Below are 14,998 nucleotides of genomic sequence, written 5' to 3' on the forward strand. Positions count from 1 at the left end.
CATGCATTGATATACAGTAGCCTTGTTCTCTATGAATCTGTCTAACCCTCTTTTAAAGACGTCCACGTCGATTGTCATCAGTGCCTCCTGTGGGAGCGAGTTCCATAGTTTGTGCTGTGTGAAGAAAAAGTACCTTCTTTTGTCCTGAATCTTCCAACATTCAGCTACATTGTATGTCCACGAGTTCTAGTGTTACTAGAGATGGAGAAAAATGGTTCGTTTTCTCCATGCATAATTTTATATCTTTCTAGTGCTTTTTTCTAAAAAGAAAATGTTTAGGGGGTACTCTCATTTTCCTACTCATATTGAAATACTGCCCCTCAGTGAGGCCAAACTTAATGTCTGGGGTATGTGTACCCCTGTGTCCCCCCAGAAAAAGGCACTGTATCTTTCTATCATGTCACCTCTAAAAAGCCCCAAATGCAGCAGCCTTTTCTCATAAGGGTATTGCTCCATCCCTCGGATCATTGTGGTTCCACCTTTCTGAAACCTTTCCAGCTCGAAAATAACCTTTTTGAGGTGAGGCAATCAGAGCTGTACACAGTGTTCCAGGGGCAGTTGCACCATAGATTTGTACTTGTATCGGCAGTTTTATTTTCCATTCCTTTCCTAATAATTCCTACCATGATATTTTCTTTTTTCTTTTTCTTTTTTTCACCGCTGCCACACACTGTGTCAGCTTCTTCATTGAGTTCACTCTTTTTCCTGGTTAGTCATCACCAGTTCTGACTCCATAAGTGTATAGGTTAAATAGGATTTGGGGCCCCAGCATGCATGAGTTCACACTTATTTACATTGAATTGCCCTTGCCATTTTACCACCCATTCACACAGTTTGAAGATGTCCTTTGGAAGCTTTTTGCAATCCTTCTTTGTTTTAATGACTGAACAACTGAGTATCATCAGCAAACTTGTCCACCTCACTGCTCACTCCAAACTCTAGATCTTTAAATAAAAAAAAAAGTTAAAAAGCACAAGTCCCAATACTGATCCTTGGGGGACTCCACTTTCTACATCCCTCCATCAAGACAATTATCTATTTACTCCTAGTTTCTGCATTCTGTTATGTAATCAATTCCTAATCAATAATATGTGTCCTGTATCTGCTTACTAAGCAGTCAAAAGCTATGTGAATATCCAAGCACACTGTGTCAACTGGATCACCTCTGTCTATATGGTTGTTGACACTCTCAAATAACTAATACAGTGGTACCTCAGGTTAAGTACTTAATTCGTTCTGGACGTCCATTCTTAACCTGAAACTGTTCTTAACCTGAAACACCACTTTAGCTAATGGGGCCTCCTGCTGCTGCTGCGCTGCCAGAGCACGATTTCTGTTCTCATCCTGAAGTAAAGTTCTTAATCCGAAGTACTATTTCTGGGTTAGTGGAGTCTGCAACCTGAAGCGTATGTAACCTAAAGCGTATGTAACCCAAGGTACCACTGTAGGTTAATAAAACAGGCCTTACTCTTGCAGAACTCATGCTGACTCTGCTTCAGCACAGCTTGTTCTAGATGACCGGTCACAGTGTTCCGTTGCACTAAACGTCGTTTAGTCATGCTGGCCACATGATCCGGAAAGCTGTCTGTGGACAAACGCCGACTCCCTCAGCCTGAAAGCGAGATGAGTGCCGCAACCCCATAGTCGCCTTTGACTAGACTTAACCATCCAGGGGTCCTTTACCTTTTTTACCTATATGATTGGTTGTTTTATCTTGAACAATACCTCCCACCAGTTTCCCCAAGGCAGACATTAAGCCAACCAGCCTGTATTTTCCACAGTGCTATTGAGGAATCTGCCCCTTTGGGGATTTCTGGCTTGCTAATTTGATGCTTTCTTTAACAACCAGAACAACACCAACTCCAGTATGTCTTCCCTGTTCTTCCTATAGTATTTATATCTAGATATAATCATGTCCTGCTGGTTCTCTCCTTTCCACCAGGCTAGTCATGCTTGGAAGGCCTGTTATGAAACGATGGGAATTGTGATTTTGTGCTCTAGTTTTGCGTAACGTTGCTGAATTGCCAGTGTATTCCTGTAATACAGAAGCAATTTAGTTACAAATCAAATGACAGACCTTGAAGCCACATTTCAAGGCTGTAATTTGCCCCCACCCCAAAGTCCCTGACACATGCACACCCACACACCTCTTTGCAGCAGACGAAAGTTTGGTGAGATGTGGAGGGGGCAACTTTTGCCAAGCCCTGGTATGCATGTGTACTTAAAGGCAGGGGAGGGGGGAACTGTCCAGAACAATTATATAACTTCAATAAGTTATGCCTTTCTTCTTGTTTTCCTCTTCCCTCCCCATTACGTTTTCCTTTTGTATGATGTCTGTTAGTTTGTGAGCTTGAAGGCAAGGGGCTGGTTTGTCTTTTAATCTCTGTACAGCACAAAGAAAAAAGTAGGAACTTTAGAAGTACAGTGGTGCCTTGCAAGACGAAAAGAATCCGTTCCGCGAGTCTCTTCGTCTTGCGGTTTTTTGTCTTGCGAAGCAAGCCCATTAGCGGATTAGCGGACTAGCGCTATTAGCGGCTCAGCAGGCTTAGCGGATCAGCTGATAAGCGGCTTAGCGGTTTAGCGATCAGCTGATTAGCGGCTTAGCGGATCAGCTGTTAAGCGGCTTAGCGGATCAGCTGATAAGCGGCTTAGCAGCTTGGGGGGAAAGGGGGGAAAAACCGCAGGAACTCGCAAGACATTTTTGTCTTGCGAAGCAAGCCCATAGGAAATTCGTTTTGCGAAGCACCTCCAAAACGGAAAACCCTTTCGTCTAGCGGGTTTTCCGTCTTGCGAGTCATTTGTCTTGCGGGGCACCACTGTAACGTTTTTAGAAGAAGAGTGAAACTGGAACCTTGCAAACATTTGTGTAGGGCTCACAAGGATTTCATATGAAGGTACTAATATTCAACCTGTATTCCAAAGCATACTGCCTTTGACAGTGGAGGTAGAACATGTTCAGGGTTAGTAGCCTCTATCTATCAAACCTTTTTTGAAAATGCAAATTAAAAGTAAAACAAAACAGATGCAAAAGGTGAGTACTAATATAACAAGTTTAAGACAATTCAGTAACTATGCATACTAACAATCTTAACTCTTTCTCATTTAGATTTTCTTTAAAGGGTTTCAGGATAAAGAGAGAAAATAACTCAGAAGGTCCATAGTCTAGAGTACATGGGCCAGGGGAGAGGGCAACAGCCACTTTCCATTGAGCTTTAGCACTTATAGCTGCAGAGAAGCCCTTGAAAGCAGGGTTGGGTTGCATCCGAATAACCCCATACAGAAAACAAAGGAAACTGCACACATATTGCAGTATTGTTTTGTGACCTTTGGGGAAGTCAGAATTTACTGAGTGTCCTGAATCATCAAAGGATTGTTGTTAGGCAAGGTATCTGCTTGACACTGCAGTTCCAGCAAATAACGCTGTTGCTTTTATTTTTTAATGCAAATATGTCAGAGAAGAGAGATGGAAATAATTCTGAAAATGGCAATTTATTCCTCCCACATAAATGGTGCTTTTCTTCCGCAATGGGCTGGATAGTTATTCAGTACCATGACTCCTTTATTAAATATACCTTTAGGAATCATGACACACTTCTCAGAGGCTGCTCAGAGTTTAATAAAAGACACTAATAATAATACAGTGTTACAATGGAATGAAGAGAGGGGTCTGAGATCAAGTCCCTATCCTGGCTGTTGTGGGCAGGAGCTGTTTCTCTTTTATTCTCTCTTATTCTCTCTTCCCCTCAAGACAATATGGTTCCTCAGAAATCCCCCCCCCTAATTCTTTTTCATCTTTTAATTTTTGTCTTTTGTTATCATTGTTCTCTTTGTTTTATGTACATTTTAAAATTAAATAATAATATAAAACATTTACAAAAAAAGAAAGTTCCCCCCCTTCAGATGTTTTCCCTCCCCTTCAATATTTATTTATCTACAATACCAGTTATGTGCTGTCTTTCAATATCAAGCCCTCCCAAGGTGGTTTACAAAAGTTAACTAGCTTCATATACATAGCAGGAACACGGGGCTTCCAGATAAGAATCATCAATCTACCTGCTCCCTGGACCCCTATGTGATATTACTTTTACCCATTCCTATGATCCACTTGCCCTGAGAATTGATACTTCTTTCGGGCAGGAGTCCTAGACTGTGGCATGTCTGTAAAAATACAGTTTAAAAAATCACACCTGCCCAGCTTTATCCAACTTGCCTCTGAATACTGATTGCTGGAAACCGCAGGAGGGGAGAATGCTCTTGTGTTCAGGTCCTGTGTGCCAGGCATCTGTTTGGCCACTGTGAGAACAGGATGCCGCCAACATGATTTTCATGGCAGTGCCTCAGAGGCAGACCAATTCCAATCTGCATTTTGCTTGGGCATGGACAAACCCTCAGACCATTTGGTCCATCTAGGTTAGTACTGTCTACACTGACCAGAGGCAGCTCTTCAGGGTTTCAGGCAAGCTTCTTCTCCCTTTGCTCTACCTGGAATATGCCAAAGATGAAACCCAGGACATTCTGCATGCAAAATGTCCTGTCATCTTGGTATGAGACATGAGCAAGGTTGGTCTGAGACATTTTGGCCTCTGGGGTGAACCACAAAATGGCACCTCCCCACCAGGGAAGAAAAGGTGAGTGAAGTTATACCGCAAGAACAAGGTGGAATTAAAGCTCTACATCCAGATCTGCTGCCCCTGTGGATCCTGCCACTAGAGGCAATTGCCTCACCGTGCCTCATGGGTGGGCCTGCCCTGGACATGGGTAGGGGGACTTGTGGCCCTACAGATGTCATTGGACCCCAGCTCCCATTACTGTATTCCCAGGCAGCATGACCAGCGGTCAGGTATAACGGCAGTCTCAATCCAGCAATAGTGAGAATTCCGCCTTGTGTAAGGCAATATTACGCTCAGCAATGCATTTTCTCTTTCTCTATCACCCACCGCCCGCTCCCGGGGAATCTTACTAGGTGGAGAGAGAGAGAGCAAGTCCCCTTTAAGGCCGAGAGTGACGTCAGCCGGACTCCGTCCGCAGTTTGCTGGGGCTGGTGCTGCCACCGGCCGGGAAATTCTCTGGCTGCTTAGACTGAGTCAGCAGCGCGCGCGCACGCACAGAGGCTGTTGTTGGTCAGCTGAGCGCATCTGCTGTGGATCGCTGCACTTGCTAGTACACAAGCCTCTTCAACCCAGGTTGCTAACTTGCGAAATAAGGAAGCATACGGATTTAAGGCAAGCCCAGGAGGCTGCAGGGGACTTTTCTGTGCGGGTTCATTCGGAGTGAGGCGCTGCTGGTGTTGTTGCAGTTGCCTCTCCGCCTGATTGGAAGTTGTTTCAGTCCGGTTCCTTCGCCAATGGCTCCTGCTGGCGCCATCAGGCACCTGAGCCTGGCGCTGGGCGCAGCGGTGGCCGCCCTGGGCTCCCTCCTTTTCATCGCCTGGAAGATCTACTTCCGAGACGTCAACGACAGCTGCATCGGCTGGAGGGGGCGCTGGGAGCAGCAGCTGGAAGCGGAACTGGGGCGCAACGCACCCGGAGGCGAGGAGGTAAGATGGGTGGAGGCTGGCAGCGCCCTATACTCAAGGCCAGTGCTACTCTGTCAGCCTCCCCCTGGGACAATTGCAGCTCAGTTGCTAAAAGGAAGGAATATGTCTGGATCCATCCACACCAGTCCTTTGTCTTAGGGGAACAGGTCAGATGTGGCAGATGGGGTCGTGATTTCAGGAAAGGTCCTAGAACAGAAAATTCAATAGTCCTTGAGCACTTGGAAAAGGATGCCGTGATTCCTAAGACCCAGCATGGGTTTCTCAAAAACAGGTCATGCCAGAAGAATTTCATTTCATTTCTCATAGAGGATAGAGGTACAGGCTTGGTGGGTCAGGGGAATGCTGTGGGCATAGTGCTTCAGACTTTTGACAAAGCCCCCCTCCCCCTATTCTTGCAAGGAAGCTGGTAAAATGTGGACTAGATGGAGTAATTGTTGGGTGGATTTGTAGATGGTTAGCTGACTCAACTCAAAGAGTACTCGTTAATGGTTCTTTGTCATCCTGGAAAAAAGTGATAAATGGGGGGCTGACTGCAGGGATCTGTCCTGGGCCAATGGTCTTTATAAACAACTTGGATGAAGGATTTGAGGGGATGCTCATCAAATTTGCAGTTGACATCAAACTGGGAGAGGTAGCTAGTGCTTCAGAAGACAGAATCAGGATCAAGTATATTGTTTTTGGATGCTTAATCTAAGAACTTTTGCTCCATAGGTTACATAGGTTTGTGTACAGTACACAAAGTAGCTTGATCTTCAATTTGGCTGGTATCTTCCTTGTTTGGATGCTTAATCTAAGAACATTTGTTGCAACTGCATCTAACAGTGCAAGACTATCCATCTCTTTCATCTCTAAGTCACCTTCCCCGACAGCCTAACAATAACAGCTTTACACACAACCCAAACATGAAGTCTGGTTTTGCAGACTTGGCAAATAGTCACAGGTGAGGCTGCCAGTCATGAAAGGCCCTCCTGCAGCTGTTCTACTGCTGTGCCTCAAAGCTTTTCTTCTCTTTTCAGCCACCTTCCTGTGAGTATCAGGTTTTGGTCCTTGGTTTGGATGGGGCTGGAAAAAGCAGCATTATCCACTATATCTGCAGCACAGAAGCCAAGATGCACATAGCACCCACTCAGGGCTTCAACTCAGCACAAATACAGGCCAATGGGCTCCAGATGGACCTCCTGGAGGGTAAGTCCCACCATAGCCTCCTGGAAGCAAGGCAGTCTGGGACAGTGGGAGAACTTTGTAAGTGGCCTTGTATCATTGCTGTGAGAGAAATGTGCAAGGAATTCTCTGTGCCACTGCATCATAAATACTTTTTGGGGGAGGGTTTTACTAGAAGCTCTATGTGCCTAAAACAGAACTGAGTGTTCCATGCACCTCTTTTCTTTGGCAGTGGATGGGTGCCGAAAACATGCCATATACTCAACATGTATGGTTTTTATTTTTGGTCCTTTTTGTGTCTCAGTTGGTGGCAGCCAGAATCTACGTTCGTACTGGAACCACTACCTCAGCAAAGCCCATGTCCTAGTGTTTGTAGTGGACTCTGCAGACGGCCTGCGCCTCCACACTGCCCGACAGGAGCTCCATGGCCTGCTAGCAGAGGACCCTCAGTTGCCTCTGATAGTTCTCGCTAACAAACAGGTGGGCCTCTTCTTTCACCTGGGACTATCTACAGAAGCCTTTCTCAACCTAGGTAGGGCCCACAGATGTTCTTGAACTACAACTCCCATCATCACTGGCCATTCTGGTTAGAAATGATGGGAGTTGTAGTCCAACAACTTCTGGGAATCCAAAGTTGAGAAAGACTGAGTCTAGACTAGAGCAAGGCAGAGGAACATTTTACCAGATGGAGCAGGACACCATTCCTGATAGGGATGACTCCTCCTGCTGGAGACAAGCAGGATCCTCAACTTGCAACACCATCTCTAGAGGGGAGGAGTCATTCCGTCTCTCCAGACCTGCCTGCCACAAGGGAAAGTTGGGTCTTTGTGTCTCTGTGTGCTTGAGTGGAGTGGGGCCAGAGGCAAAACTGACCATGTTAACCATATAGTAAGCAATGCAGAAGTTATTTTTTGTGTAGTAGGCCACACAAAGGTTAGCAGTGTTTATGTTTACACACACATCTCTCCATCCTCCAGCCATGCAAGCAAGAGGCGTTATCACAGTCCAATGATAACATTCCAGCCAGGCAAATGCACACAAGGAAGGTGCAGAGCAGGGCTGGTGAGAGATGTGTCCTGAGGAAGAGTTCCAAGGGCCAGATGGAGATGCCCGGAGGGCCACCTTCAGCCTAGTTCCCCACCACTGATCTGGAGATGGAACCCTGGACGTGCAGAGATGGAAGGGACCCCCAAGTGCCATCTAGTCCAACCCCCTGCAATGTAGATCTTGTCTGTGCGCTTGACATCTTCTGTATATCATTTGCTTGTACTGACATGACTAAGTATATTGGATAGCTTATGGTGTCGTCATCAGCATTTAATGTCAAGTATAACTGTCTCCTTCCCAGCTCTCCTTTTCACAAGGATCCTTGTCTGAGAACGAGTGAAAGTAGATTTAAAAGTGTGCTTAAATACAGTTCTCTTAAGGACGGGTGGGGAAGGGGTGTCATTTGTTCAACCTGTGATCTATATCCACTCTAGGACAAGAGTGATGCGCGGAGTGTGGCAGAATTGCACGAGGAGCTGGCACTGAACACCCTGAAACATCAAAGGGAATTCTTTCTCCTGCCCACAAGTGCTACTGATGCTGGCCTGACCACCACAAACAGTGTTCTCCACCTGAAGAATCTGCTGCTCAAACTCCTGGCTCAGGTCTGAAGGTTCTTCAACATTTCCAGGATATTCAAGCCAGATGGAGCCAACTGTGCCATCATTCCTCTTAGCTTCTTGAGAGCTTATCCTCAGAGATACAGGCTTTCCAGGTCCTCAAAAGAATTTTTTAGGTGTTTACTAAACCCCCTTCTGGAAAGAAGCCTTACCGTCAATATAACCATTGAGACCTTGGCTAAAACAGGGGCCAAATATACTGACCATGGTGATAATACAGTAGTCTTGGGGGTGGCTGCTGGCATCGGCTGCTGAAAGTCCTAGGGAATGGCACTGTCAATACTTGCACTAAGAACTATCACTTTGTCTTCAAGACTCGACACAGCAGGTCTATAGAAAAAGTCTGCCCTGCGCAGGCTGGAATACCTCATCCCTCACTGCCCTTTTGGGAAGCTGGGGATTGACTGTGCTCCCATGAAATACTATTAAAGCCTCACTGCAATTAGTGGGGAACAGGATGTACCGTCTCAAACTGCCATGAGGGTTAGTCTGAGAGTGGGTGTTAAAGGGGCATCTCAGCAGAGCATGTGCAAGCAGCTATTCTGTTGAGGTGTCCCTGATGGCTGTTAGGGATTTAAATGCTACTTATTAGTGCAATAAGATCTATCATACCTGATAAGCAGCTTGATGGCTTGGCTGATCCCTCTCCAACATACTAGATGCCCTTGAATTACATCCATTTCCTTAGCATAAGCATGTTGGAACAATTGTGCTTCTGAGGAACTAGCTCCTTGAGGCATTTTTACAGCCAGTGTCGTTGCTCAACTTCCAAAGTCAAGTTAGCCCCCAGTGAATTACTACCCTTAATTTCTTTCTGAAGAAAGCAAGAGTTGTGAATTTCAGTGAAAGGCTGCAGAAGGATCTGGGAAATTTGAGGTACCTAATATGAATTGCTGTGCCCAGGCTAATGAAGCTGCAAATCCCTTTCTCAGTTTGGTGCTATGTTTGATCTCAAGTCACCTGTCTCAGGACTCATTCCTATAGAATCCATATTCCTCCTGAACTGGAAACTGTACAGTCAGATAGTGGTGGCTGGGACATGCCAAGGGCCGGCCTCAGAGTTTGGGCTGCCCGTGATGTGGAAGAAGTTGGTCTCAGACAAAATGCCAATCTTACCTCTAGAGAAAGGAAAAGTTTTACATGTTCAGCCAGGCAGTCCTGTAGAGGGACCTTGTGTTTACAGGCAGAGTTAACCCAACCCTTGTGTGCTCTTTCTCAAACAGTACACATGCCAACTCCCTGTTCCCTTTCCTCATAGCCGGAAAACAGCAGTACTGCCTGAGTTTGGGCTACACTCCTTTTGCAAAACCTGATCACCTCTCCTGTCCCATCAAAGATTATGGGAAGCTTTGTTTGTGCCTGTGGCTCCTAGCCCTAAGTTCCTCTTGCCTGTATGAAATGGATAATTGGTGACCAACTGTGTATGCCCCCCTCCCCACTGTATCAAATAAACCTTGAGTTGTTTGTCTCAGCTGTAAGGGATGTGGTTGTGTTTTTTATGCAACTAGAGATATCACAAGGCCAGCAGCGTCATGTGTTATTGCTGTTAAGAAAGGCAGAACTCAAGGAGTGTTAAGGCCACTGCCAATACATGTACATAATTACAGTTCAGGGGTCTGTCTCTCTCTCTCTCTCTCTCTCTCTCTTTTCATAGGAGCCGCCCTAAGGTCAGCTTTCCTTTGTACTTATATAATGTCATCTCATGGGTGGACCTGCTGATACACAAAAATAGGACTTAAAATACTACAGCTGCAAAAAGTCAAGAAACTGAGACACCTTTCCATAGTTAGAGACCATTTTTTTAAAGAAACTTTTTTTTTTTAAAGAAAGGGAAATATTTTTCCTCTTCATAAAAGAATGCTTGGAAACATACTGACTTTTGATTACATTGGTTTACCACGACTTCTTGTTTCCATAGCTGGATGATGCACCAAAATTTCCTGAGGACAGTCTTCCCCACCTGTTCTCCAGATGGTTTGGCAAAGCTGCTTGTCACTTACACAGCAAGAACAGGAAACATCCTTTGGCTGTGCTTTGTTACTGACTTGGGGCTTGGGAAAGAAGTTTATTTCAACTAGGATCTATCCCAAAGCTAAGATGGTGCAAGCAGAATGTAGCAAGGGCTCTTCAACAATTAGAGGTCAGACAAAGTCCCATCTACATAAACACCTTCCCATCTTCTCTCTTCAAAGGGCACAATTATAGATAATCCAACATTTCAGTCCCTGACCAGAAGTCACTTGAGGGCAAAGTAGCATCTGAATTCATATAGGTGCAGCTGCTTCTGCCCATTTCTTTGGTGAGTAAAATCATTGCTGTTCCATCTTCTCTGGCTGCAGAGAGGCAACAAAGGTCTGGTATTCCTCAGGGTAGAAGCGTTTATATACATTGATTTTCCTCTTTATTTGCTTTGGTGTGTCCTGGTAATAGTTCTTCTCATCACGTGCCATAGCCTAGGAGGCGAAGAGTAAAGTTGTAATGAGCTACCTCAGCCTTAGAAGGCCTCTCACACCCAGAAAGCAAGCAGTATACTGTACACCAAGAGTCAACAAGTGGCTGTGCACAAAGCAAATGGAAAATTACAACCACAGGAGTGCAGTCAGAAAATGTAGACTGAGTTCAGCTCAGGGTACAGGAAAGCACTATGGATGAAAAAAGGAAGCAAACAGGGAATTGAGTGAGCTCAGCAGTTTTTGTTTTTTAAAAAACAGAGAAACCAGGAAATACTGAAAATTGGACATTCTAATGCTAGCAGCTGCAACCATTCACTGTGGAGCTTCTAGAACAAAGAGTGCCTACCTTGTAGTTTTCACCATGGCTCCGGATCATGTGCTGGACATAGTCAATAAGATCTCGGGAGAGCGTCTCTGACTTCTTCTCTGGGAGGCTGGCCTCAGATTCCAACTCTTTAAGTGTTAAAAAGAAAAGGTAGTGAAGAAGAGGGAAGTGTTTTTGCACCCTCTGTGGCCTTTTTTGAGCAGAATAAATACAGCTAGATTCAACTAGTAGGATCACTGAGGTCACCCACGTTTCCTCTTGCAAACCAGCAGTTCACCATGCGGCGTGATCCTTTTGTGGCCGGCCAGCCTTTGGGGTCTAACAGAGGATGGGAGCAGGGGGTTGGTTCAGACAGAAGTGGCCTCCAAGATATAAAAACCGCACACAACAACAAAAGACTATGCATAATATCACCAGGGTTTTCCTGACAATGAGAGCTGATACACTCCAGAATACTGCACTTAATTTGAATAGGATAAATGGTTGCTCTCAGGATTTAGAGTTACAACAGTTCAGGTAAACGGTTTCACTATGAGACATCAGGCCAACATATTCATTGCCAATATGAAGCTATTACCAACCATTTAGTACATATGGCTTCCGCACAGTTTTCACATTTGCTTCTTGTCCATCCACTTCCATTTTCAGCATCTGCATTTTAAAAGACATGGTAGATCATGCTTTATACAAATACATTTATTATGCATTGCTTTGTATGCTCTAAAATGCTACCTAACTCTATAAATTCCTTAGCTGGCATGTTTTCATCTTTCCTTAAGGACTTAAAAGGATTCCCAACCACCCCATTTGTTTTTCTATTTTCATCATTCTCATTAATATTAACTTGAGAAGATAAAAGCACACGAATAACAAAGTTTCACTAGATTTGTCTTTCACAAAAGGGCAAATGCGATAACAAGGCAAACATGATGCAATGGTACTTCACCAATGCAGTCATTTCAGACTACTAAGTAACTCAAATTTTGGTAGCATCCCTAGAATAAGTTATCATTAGGAAAGTCAATCTGCAGTTCTGTCACAAACCCATACAATTTATGCTCCAAGGAACGTTGGGATCATAGAATCTTAGAGTTGGAAGGGACCCGAGGATCATCTAGCCCAACCCCCTGCAATGGAGAAATCTCTGCTAAAGCATCCATGACAGATGGCCCTCCAATCTCTGCTTAGAAACCTCCAAGGAAGGAGAGTGCACCACCTCTCGTGGGGTGTCAAATATATCCCTCATCAAGGGTGCCACAGAAAGATGGAGATTTTTACTAGATCAGCAGAAATACCATGGAAACATCCCAAGGTTTGGAATTCACCAAATTCTCCATCTGACCATTTGTGCTTCTGACCATCATCATCGTCACCATCATTTTATTTGTATGCCGCCTTTCCATAGTTGAAACTGTGCTCAAGGCAGCTTATAACATGCCAAGATTTACATAATTACCAACATAACAAAAGTCATAAACAATAAATAAAACACATCAAAAGATTCAAAACCAAATGGAAAACAATTTCCACATAAATCATAAAATCTAAAACTAAAAATACAACATCAGTAACAATTTAAAATGACATAGATAAAAAATATCTATGCAGCACTCATTGGTGGTTTCAAAGGACTTCTAATGATACAACCTCTGTGGTGTAGTGGTTAGAGTATTGGCCTAGGACCTGGGAGACCAGGGTTCAAACCCCCACCCGGCCACAAAGCTCACTGGGTAACCTTGGGTCAATCGCCACCTCACAGCCTAACTTCCTCATACGGTTGTTGTGTGGATTAAATGAGGAGGAGGAGAACCATATGTGCCACCTTGAGCTCACTGGAGAAGAAGGCAAGATATAAATGCAACAAGCAAGCAAACAAACAAACTTTTTTGCCCGTGGTTTCCCTGACTCAGAAAGTTTTGTATCATTTTGACCATTGTATCTAGTATGAAGGGTGAAGTGGGAAAGCGTAAATGAGTTTGAAATACTACCTTTTTACATTCTCACAAACAGGTTTGAAATAACATTTTAGCAACTGCTTTCATGCATACTTTGCGTCTAGCCAAACACCACATGAGACCTTGTGTCTTAGATATAGCATTTCCTTACCCAGAAATTTCCCCAGCTATTTCTGCAGTTGCCACTTTGTACATATTGTCTTGCTAGGACTGCATCCATCACCTATAAACTGGTAGATAACCCAGTTTTGGCTGAATTCCCAACCTGGAAACTTTACCTACATATCACTACTCACCTGTTGCATTGTTTTCGGAATAGGTATAGCCTTGTTTGGATCAACAGCCAGGCCCATTTCTGCCAGGTTCTGCTTTACAGTTTTGGTCCTATCCCAGGCATGTCGGATTTGGGTACTGGACAGAGATGGGGGTTGAGAGGAGGAAAGAATCATACATTAATATTATGCATTCTTGAAGGGGTTCTTCCCCTCTCTGATAAGAATGGCCACACAACTAACTAATATTAGCCACATTTGTCTACTCTAGACAGTTCTGCCTGATTTCATTAATTTTAAAAGCCTGTTTGTTTCCTGGAATGCCTGCAGTCTTTCAACACATGGAAAGTAGGTAGAATGCTACTACATTTAAGGTGTCTACTACCGCATGGTTCCACAGGAGTACTTTTAATTCTGATTTACTGATAGGTCTAGCTTGGGAAGGGTCTTTGAACTATGGTACCATTAACTTTGCCCAGTGGCAATTCAGCACGGTACTTGATGTGGTGTAATCAATACCCTCCAGAATTGCTCCCAAGCATTACGAATGACAGAAAAACATTCTGTCTTCCATGGGCAGGATATGTAGAAAACACCGTACAGCATTTATTTATTTGTATTTCGTTGGTTGGTTGGTTTATATTCCACCTTTCTTCCCTCTTGGAGTTCAAGATTCACAGGATTCTCAGGTGGTCACCCATCCTGATGCTGATGAGACCTGCTTAGCTTCTGCCAAACAGATGCATCATGTACCCTTAGGCTATGCCCTGCATGGCACTGTAGAAGGGATTACAGAACAGCCTTTCTCGCCAGTAACGGCAAAAATGAAACAAATGGAGGGTTGTACTTTTATCAACTTTAACTTCGGTGACTGGCTAAGGCTGAAAATAAAGGTGGCAGTGCAGAAGCCAGCAGGTTCTGCTGTGCTCCTGGAGATGGCCAGTTCCTGCATTGAAGGGGTTGGACCAGATAACCCTTGGAGTCCCTTCCAATTCTACAATTCTATTTTTCTTCCTTTGGCATCCGGCTCTGCAGGGCCTCCGAGAGGGCACAACATTTTGTGGTTCACCTCAGGTGCCAAAATGCCTTGGGCCGGTCCTGGGTGAGTGAGCCCTCCTGAGATCCGACATGCCCCATCCCCACCCGGCTAAGACGCGAAGGTTGGTCGGCCAGAGGAGCCCCGCTCCTCTCTCTCTCTCTCTCTCTGCCGCCCTCTCTCCCCTAAGCCTCCACTTCACCCCAATTCCCGGCCACTCACCATTTTATACGGGGCGCCGCGCGCTTGCGGAAAGCCCTGTTCTGCTTCTTGCGGTCGACATTATAGTTGTACTTTTGCCGCCGGCTCTTCCCTTTGGCTTTCGGCATCGCGGCGACTCGGCGGAATATCGGCTGCAACAATCCAGCCGCACGCGGCTTCTAATAAAGGTAGAAGAAGCCCGAGCCTCTGGGAGCGTCGCCCCGATGCCCGATGGGAAACGTAGTTCTGCGGTCTCGGTAGACTGGGTTGCTTTCCTGTAGGAGAGGGGAGTGAGGCGGACTACAACTCCCAGCAACACGGCGGGCGGCGGCGGGGAAGTACACGTGCTCGTATTGCAGTTCCGGCCCATCCGAGAGCGCTATTGGGCTATA

At 45.1% G+C, this 14,998-nt stretch overlaps 2 protein-coding genes across 3 annotated transcripts; one reads left to right on the top strand and one right to left on the bottom strand.

Annotated features, from left to right (window-relative positions):
• Positions 1-1,441: 1,441 nt before the first annotated feature.
• On the top strand, positions 1,442-9,835 carry ARL10 (ARF like GTPase 10). Of its 2 annotated transcripts, XM_082213585.1 has the most exons (5): positions 1,442-2,419; positions 3,137-5,536; positions 6,553-6,721; positions 7,002-7,177; positions 8,179-9,835. In XM_082213585.1, exons 2-5 carry the CDS (start codon positions 5,345-5,347, stop codon positions 8,353-8,355), a joined length of 714 nt encoding a protein of 237 aa, XP_082069711.1. In that variant the 5' UTR covers positions 1,442-2,419; positions 3,137-5,344; the 3' UTR covers positions 8,356-9,835. The 2 variants fall into 2 exon arrangements, with proteins under 2 accessions (XP_082069711.1, XP_082069710.1); XM_082213584.1 differs by lacking the exon at positions 1,442-2,419 and having other exon boundaries at positions 2,999-5,536.
• Positions 9,836-10,141: 306 nt separating this feature from the next.
• NOP16 (NOP16 nucleolar protein) lies at positions 10,142-14,832 on the bottom strand. The gene is made up of 5 exons (XM_082213598.1): positions 14,628-14,832; positions 13,394-13,508; positions 11,724-11,793; positions 11,164-11,270; positions 10,142-10,817 (listed from the first exon to the last, which is right to left on the bottom strand). The coding sequence occupies exons 1-5, from the start codon at positions 14,732-14,734 to the stop codon at positions 10,674-10,676; spliced, it is 543 nt and encodes a 180-aa protein (XP_082069724.1). The 5' UTR covers positions 14,735-14,832; the 3' UTR covers positions 10,142-10,673.
• Positions 14,833-14,998: the final 166 nt, after the last annotated feature.

This window comes from Podarcis vaucheri (assembly GCF_965113315.1).
Source record: "Podarcis vaucheri genome assembly, chromosome: 2".
Lineage (NCBI taxonomy): Eukaryota > Metazoa > Chordata > Lepidosauria > Squamata > Lacertidae > Podarcis > Podarcis vaucheri.

What these genes read in the sequence shown, in the direction of transcription:
- ARL10 (XM_082213585.1), top strand. Translation starts at nt 5,345, where the DNA reads ATGGCTCCTGCTGGCGCCATCAGGCACCTGAGCCTGGCGCTGGGCGCA. An exon ending in ACGCACCCGGAGGCGAGGAG is followed by an intron (nt 5,537 to 6,552) that starts GTAAGATGGGTG and finishes TTCTCTTTTCAG; the next exon opens with CCACCTTCCTGTGAGTATCA. An exon ending in CCAGATGGACCTCCTGGAGG is followed by an intron (nt 6,722 to 7,001) that starts GTAAGTCCCACC and finishes TTTGTGTCTCAG; the next exon opens with TTGGTGGCAGCCAGAATCTA.
- NOP16 (XM_082213598.1), bottom strand. Translation starts at nt 14,734, where the DNA reads ATGCCGAAAGCCAAAGGGAAGAGCCGGCGGCAAAAGTACAACTATAAT. An exon ending in GCGGCGCCCCGTATAAAATG is followed by an intron (nt 13,509 to 14,627) that starts GTGAGTGGCCGG and finishes ATCTCTGTCCAG; the next exon opens with TACCCAAATCCGACATGCCT. An exon ending in TTCCGAAAACAATGCAACAG is followed by an intron (nt 11,794 to 13,393) that starts GTGAGTAGTGAT and finishes TTTAAAATGCAG; the next exon opens with ATGCTGAAAATGGAAGTGGA.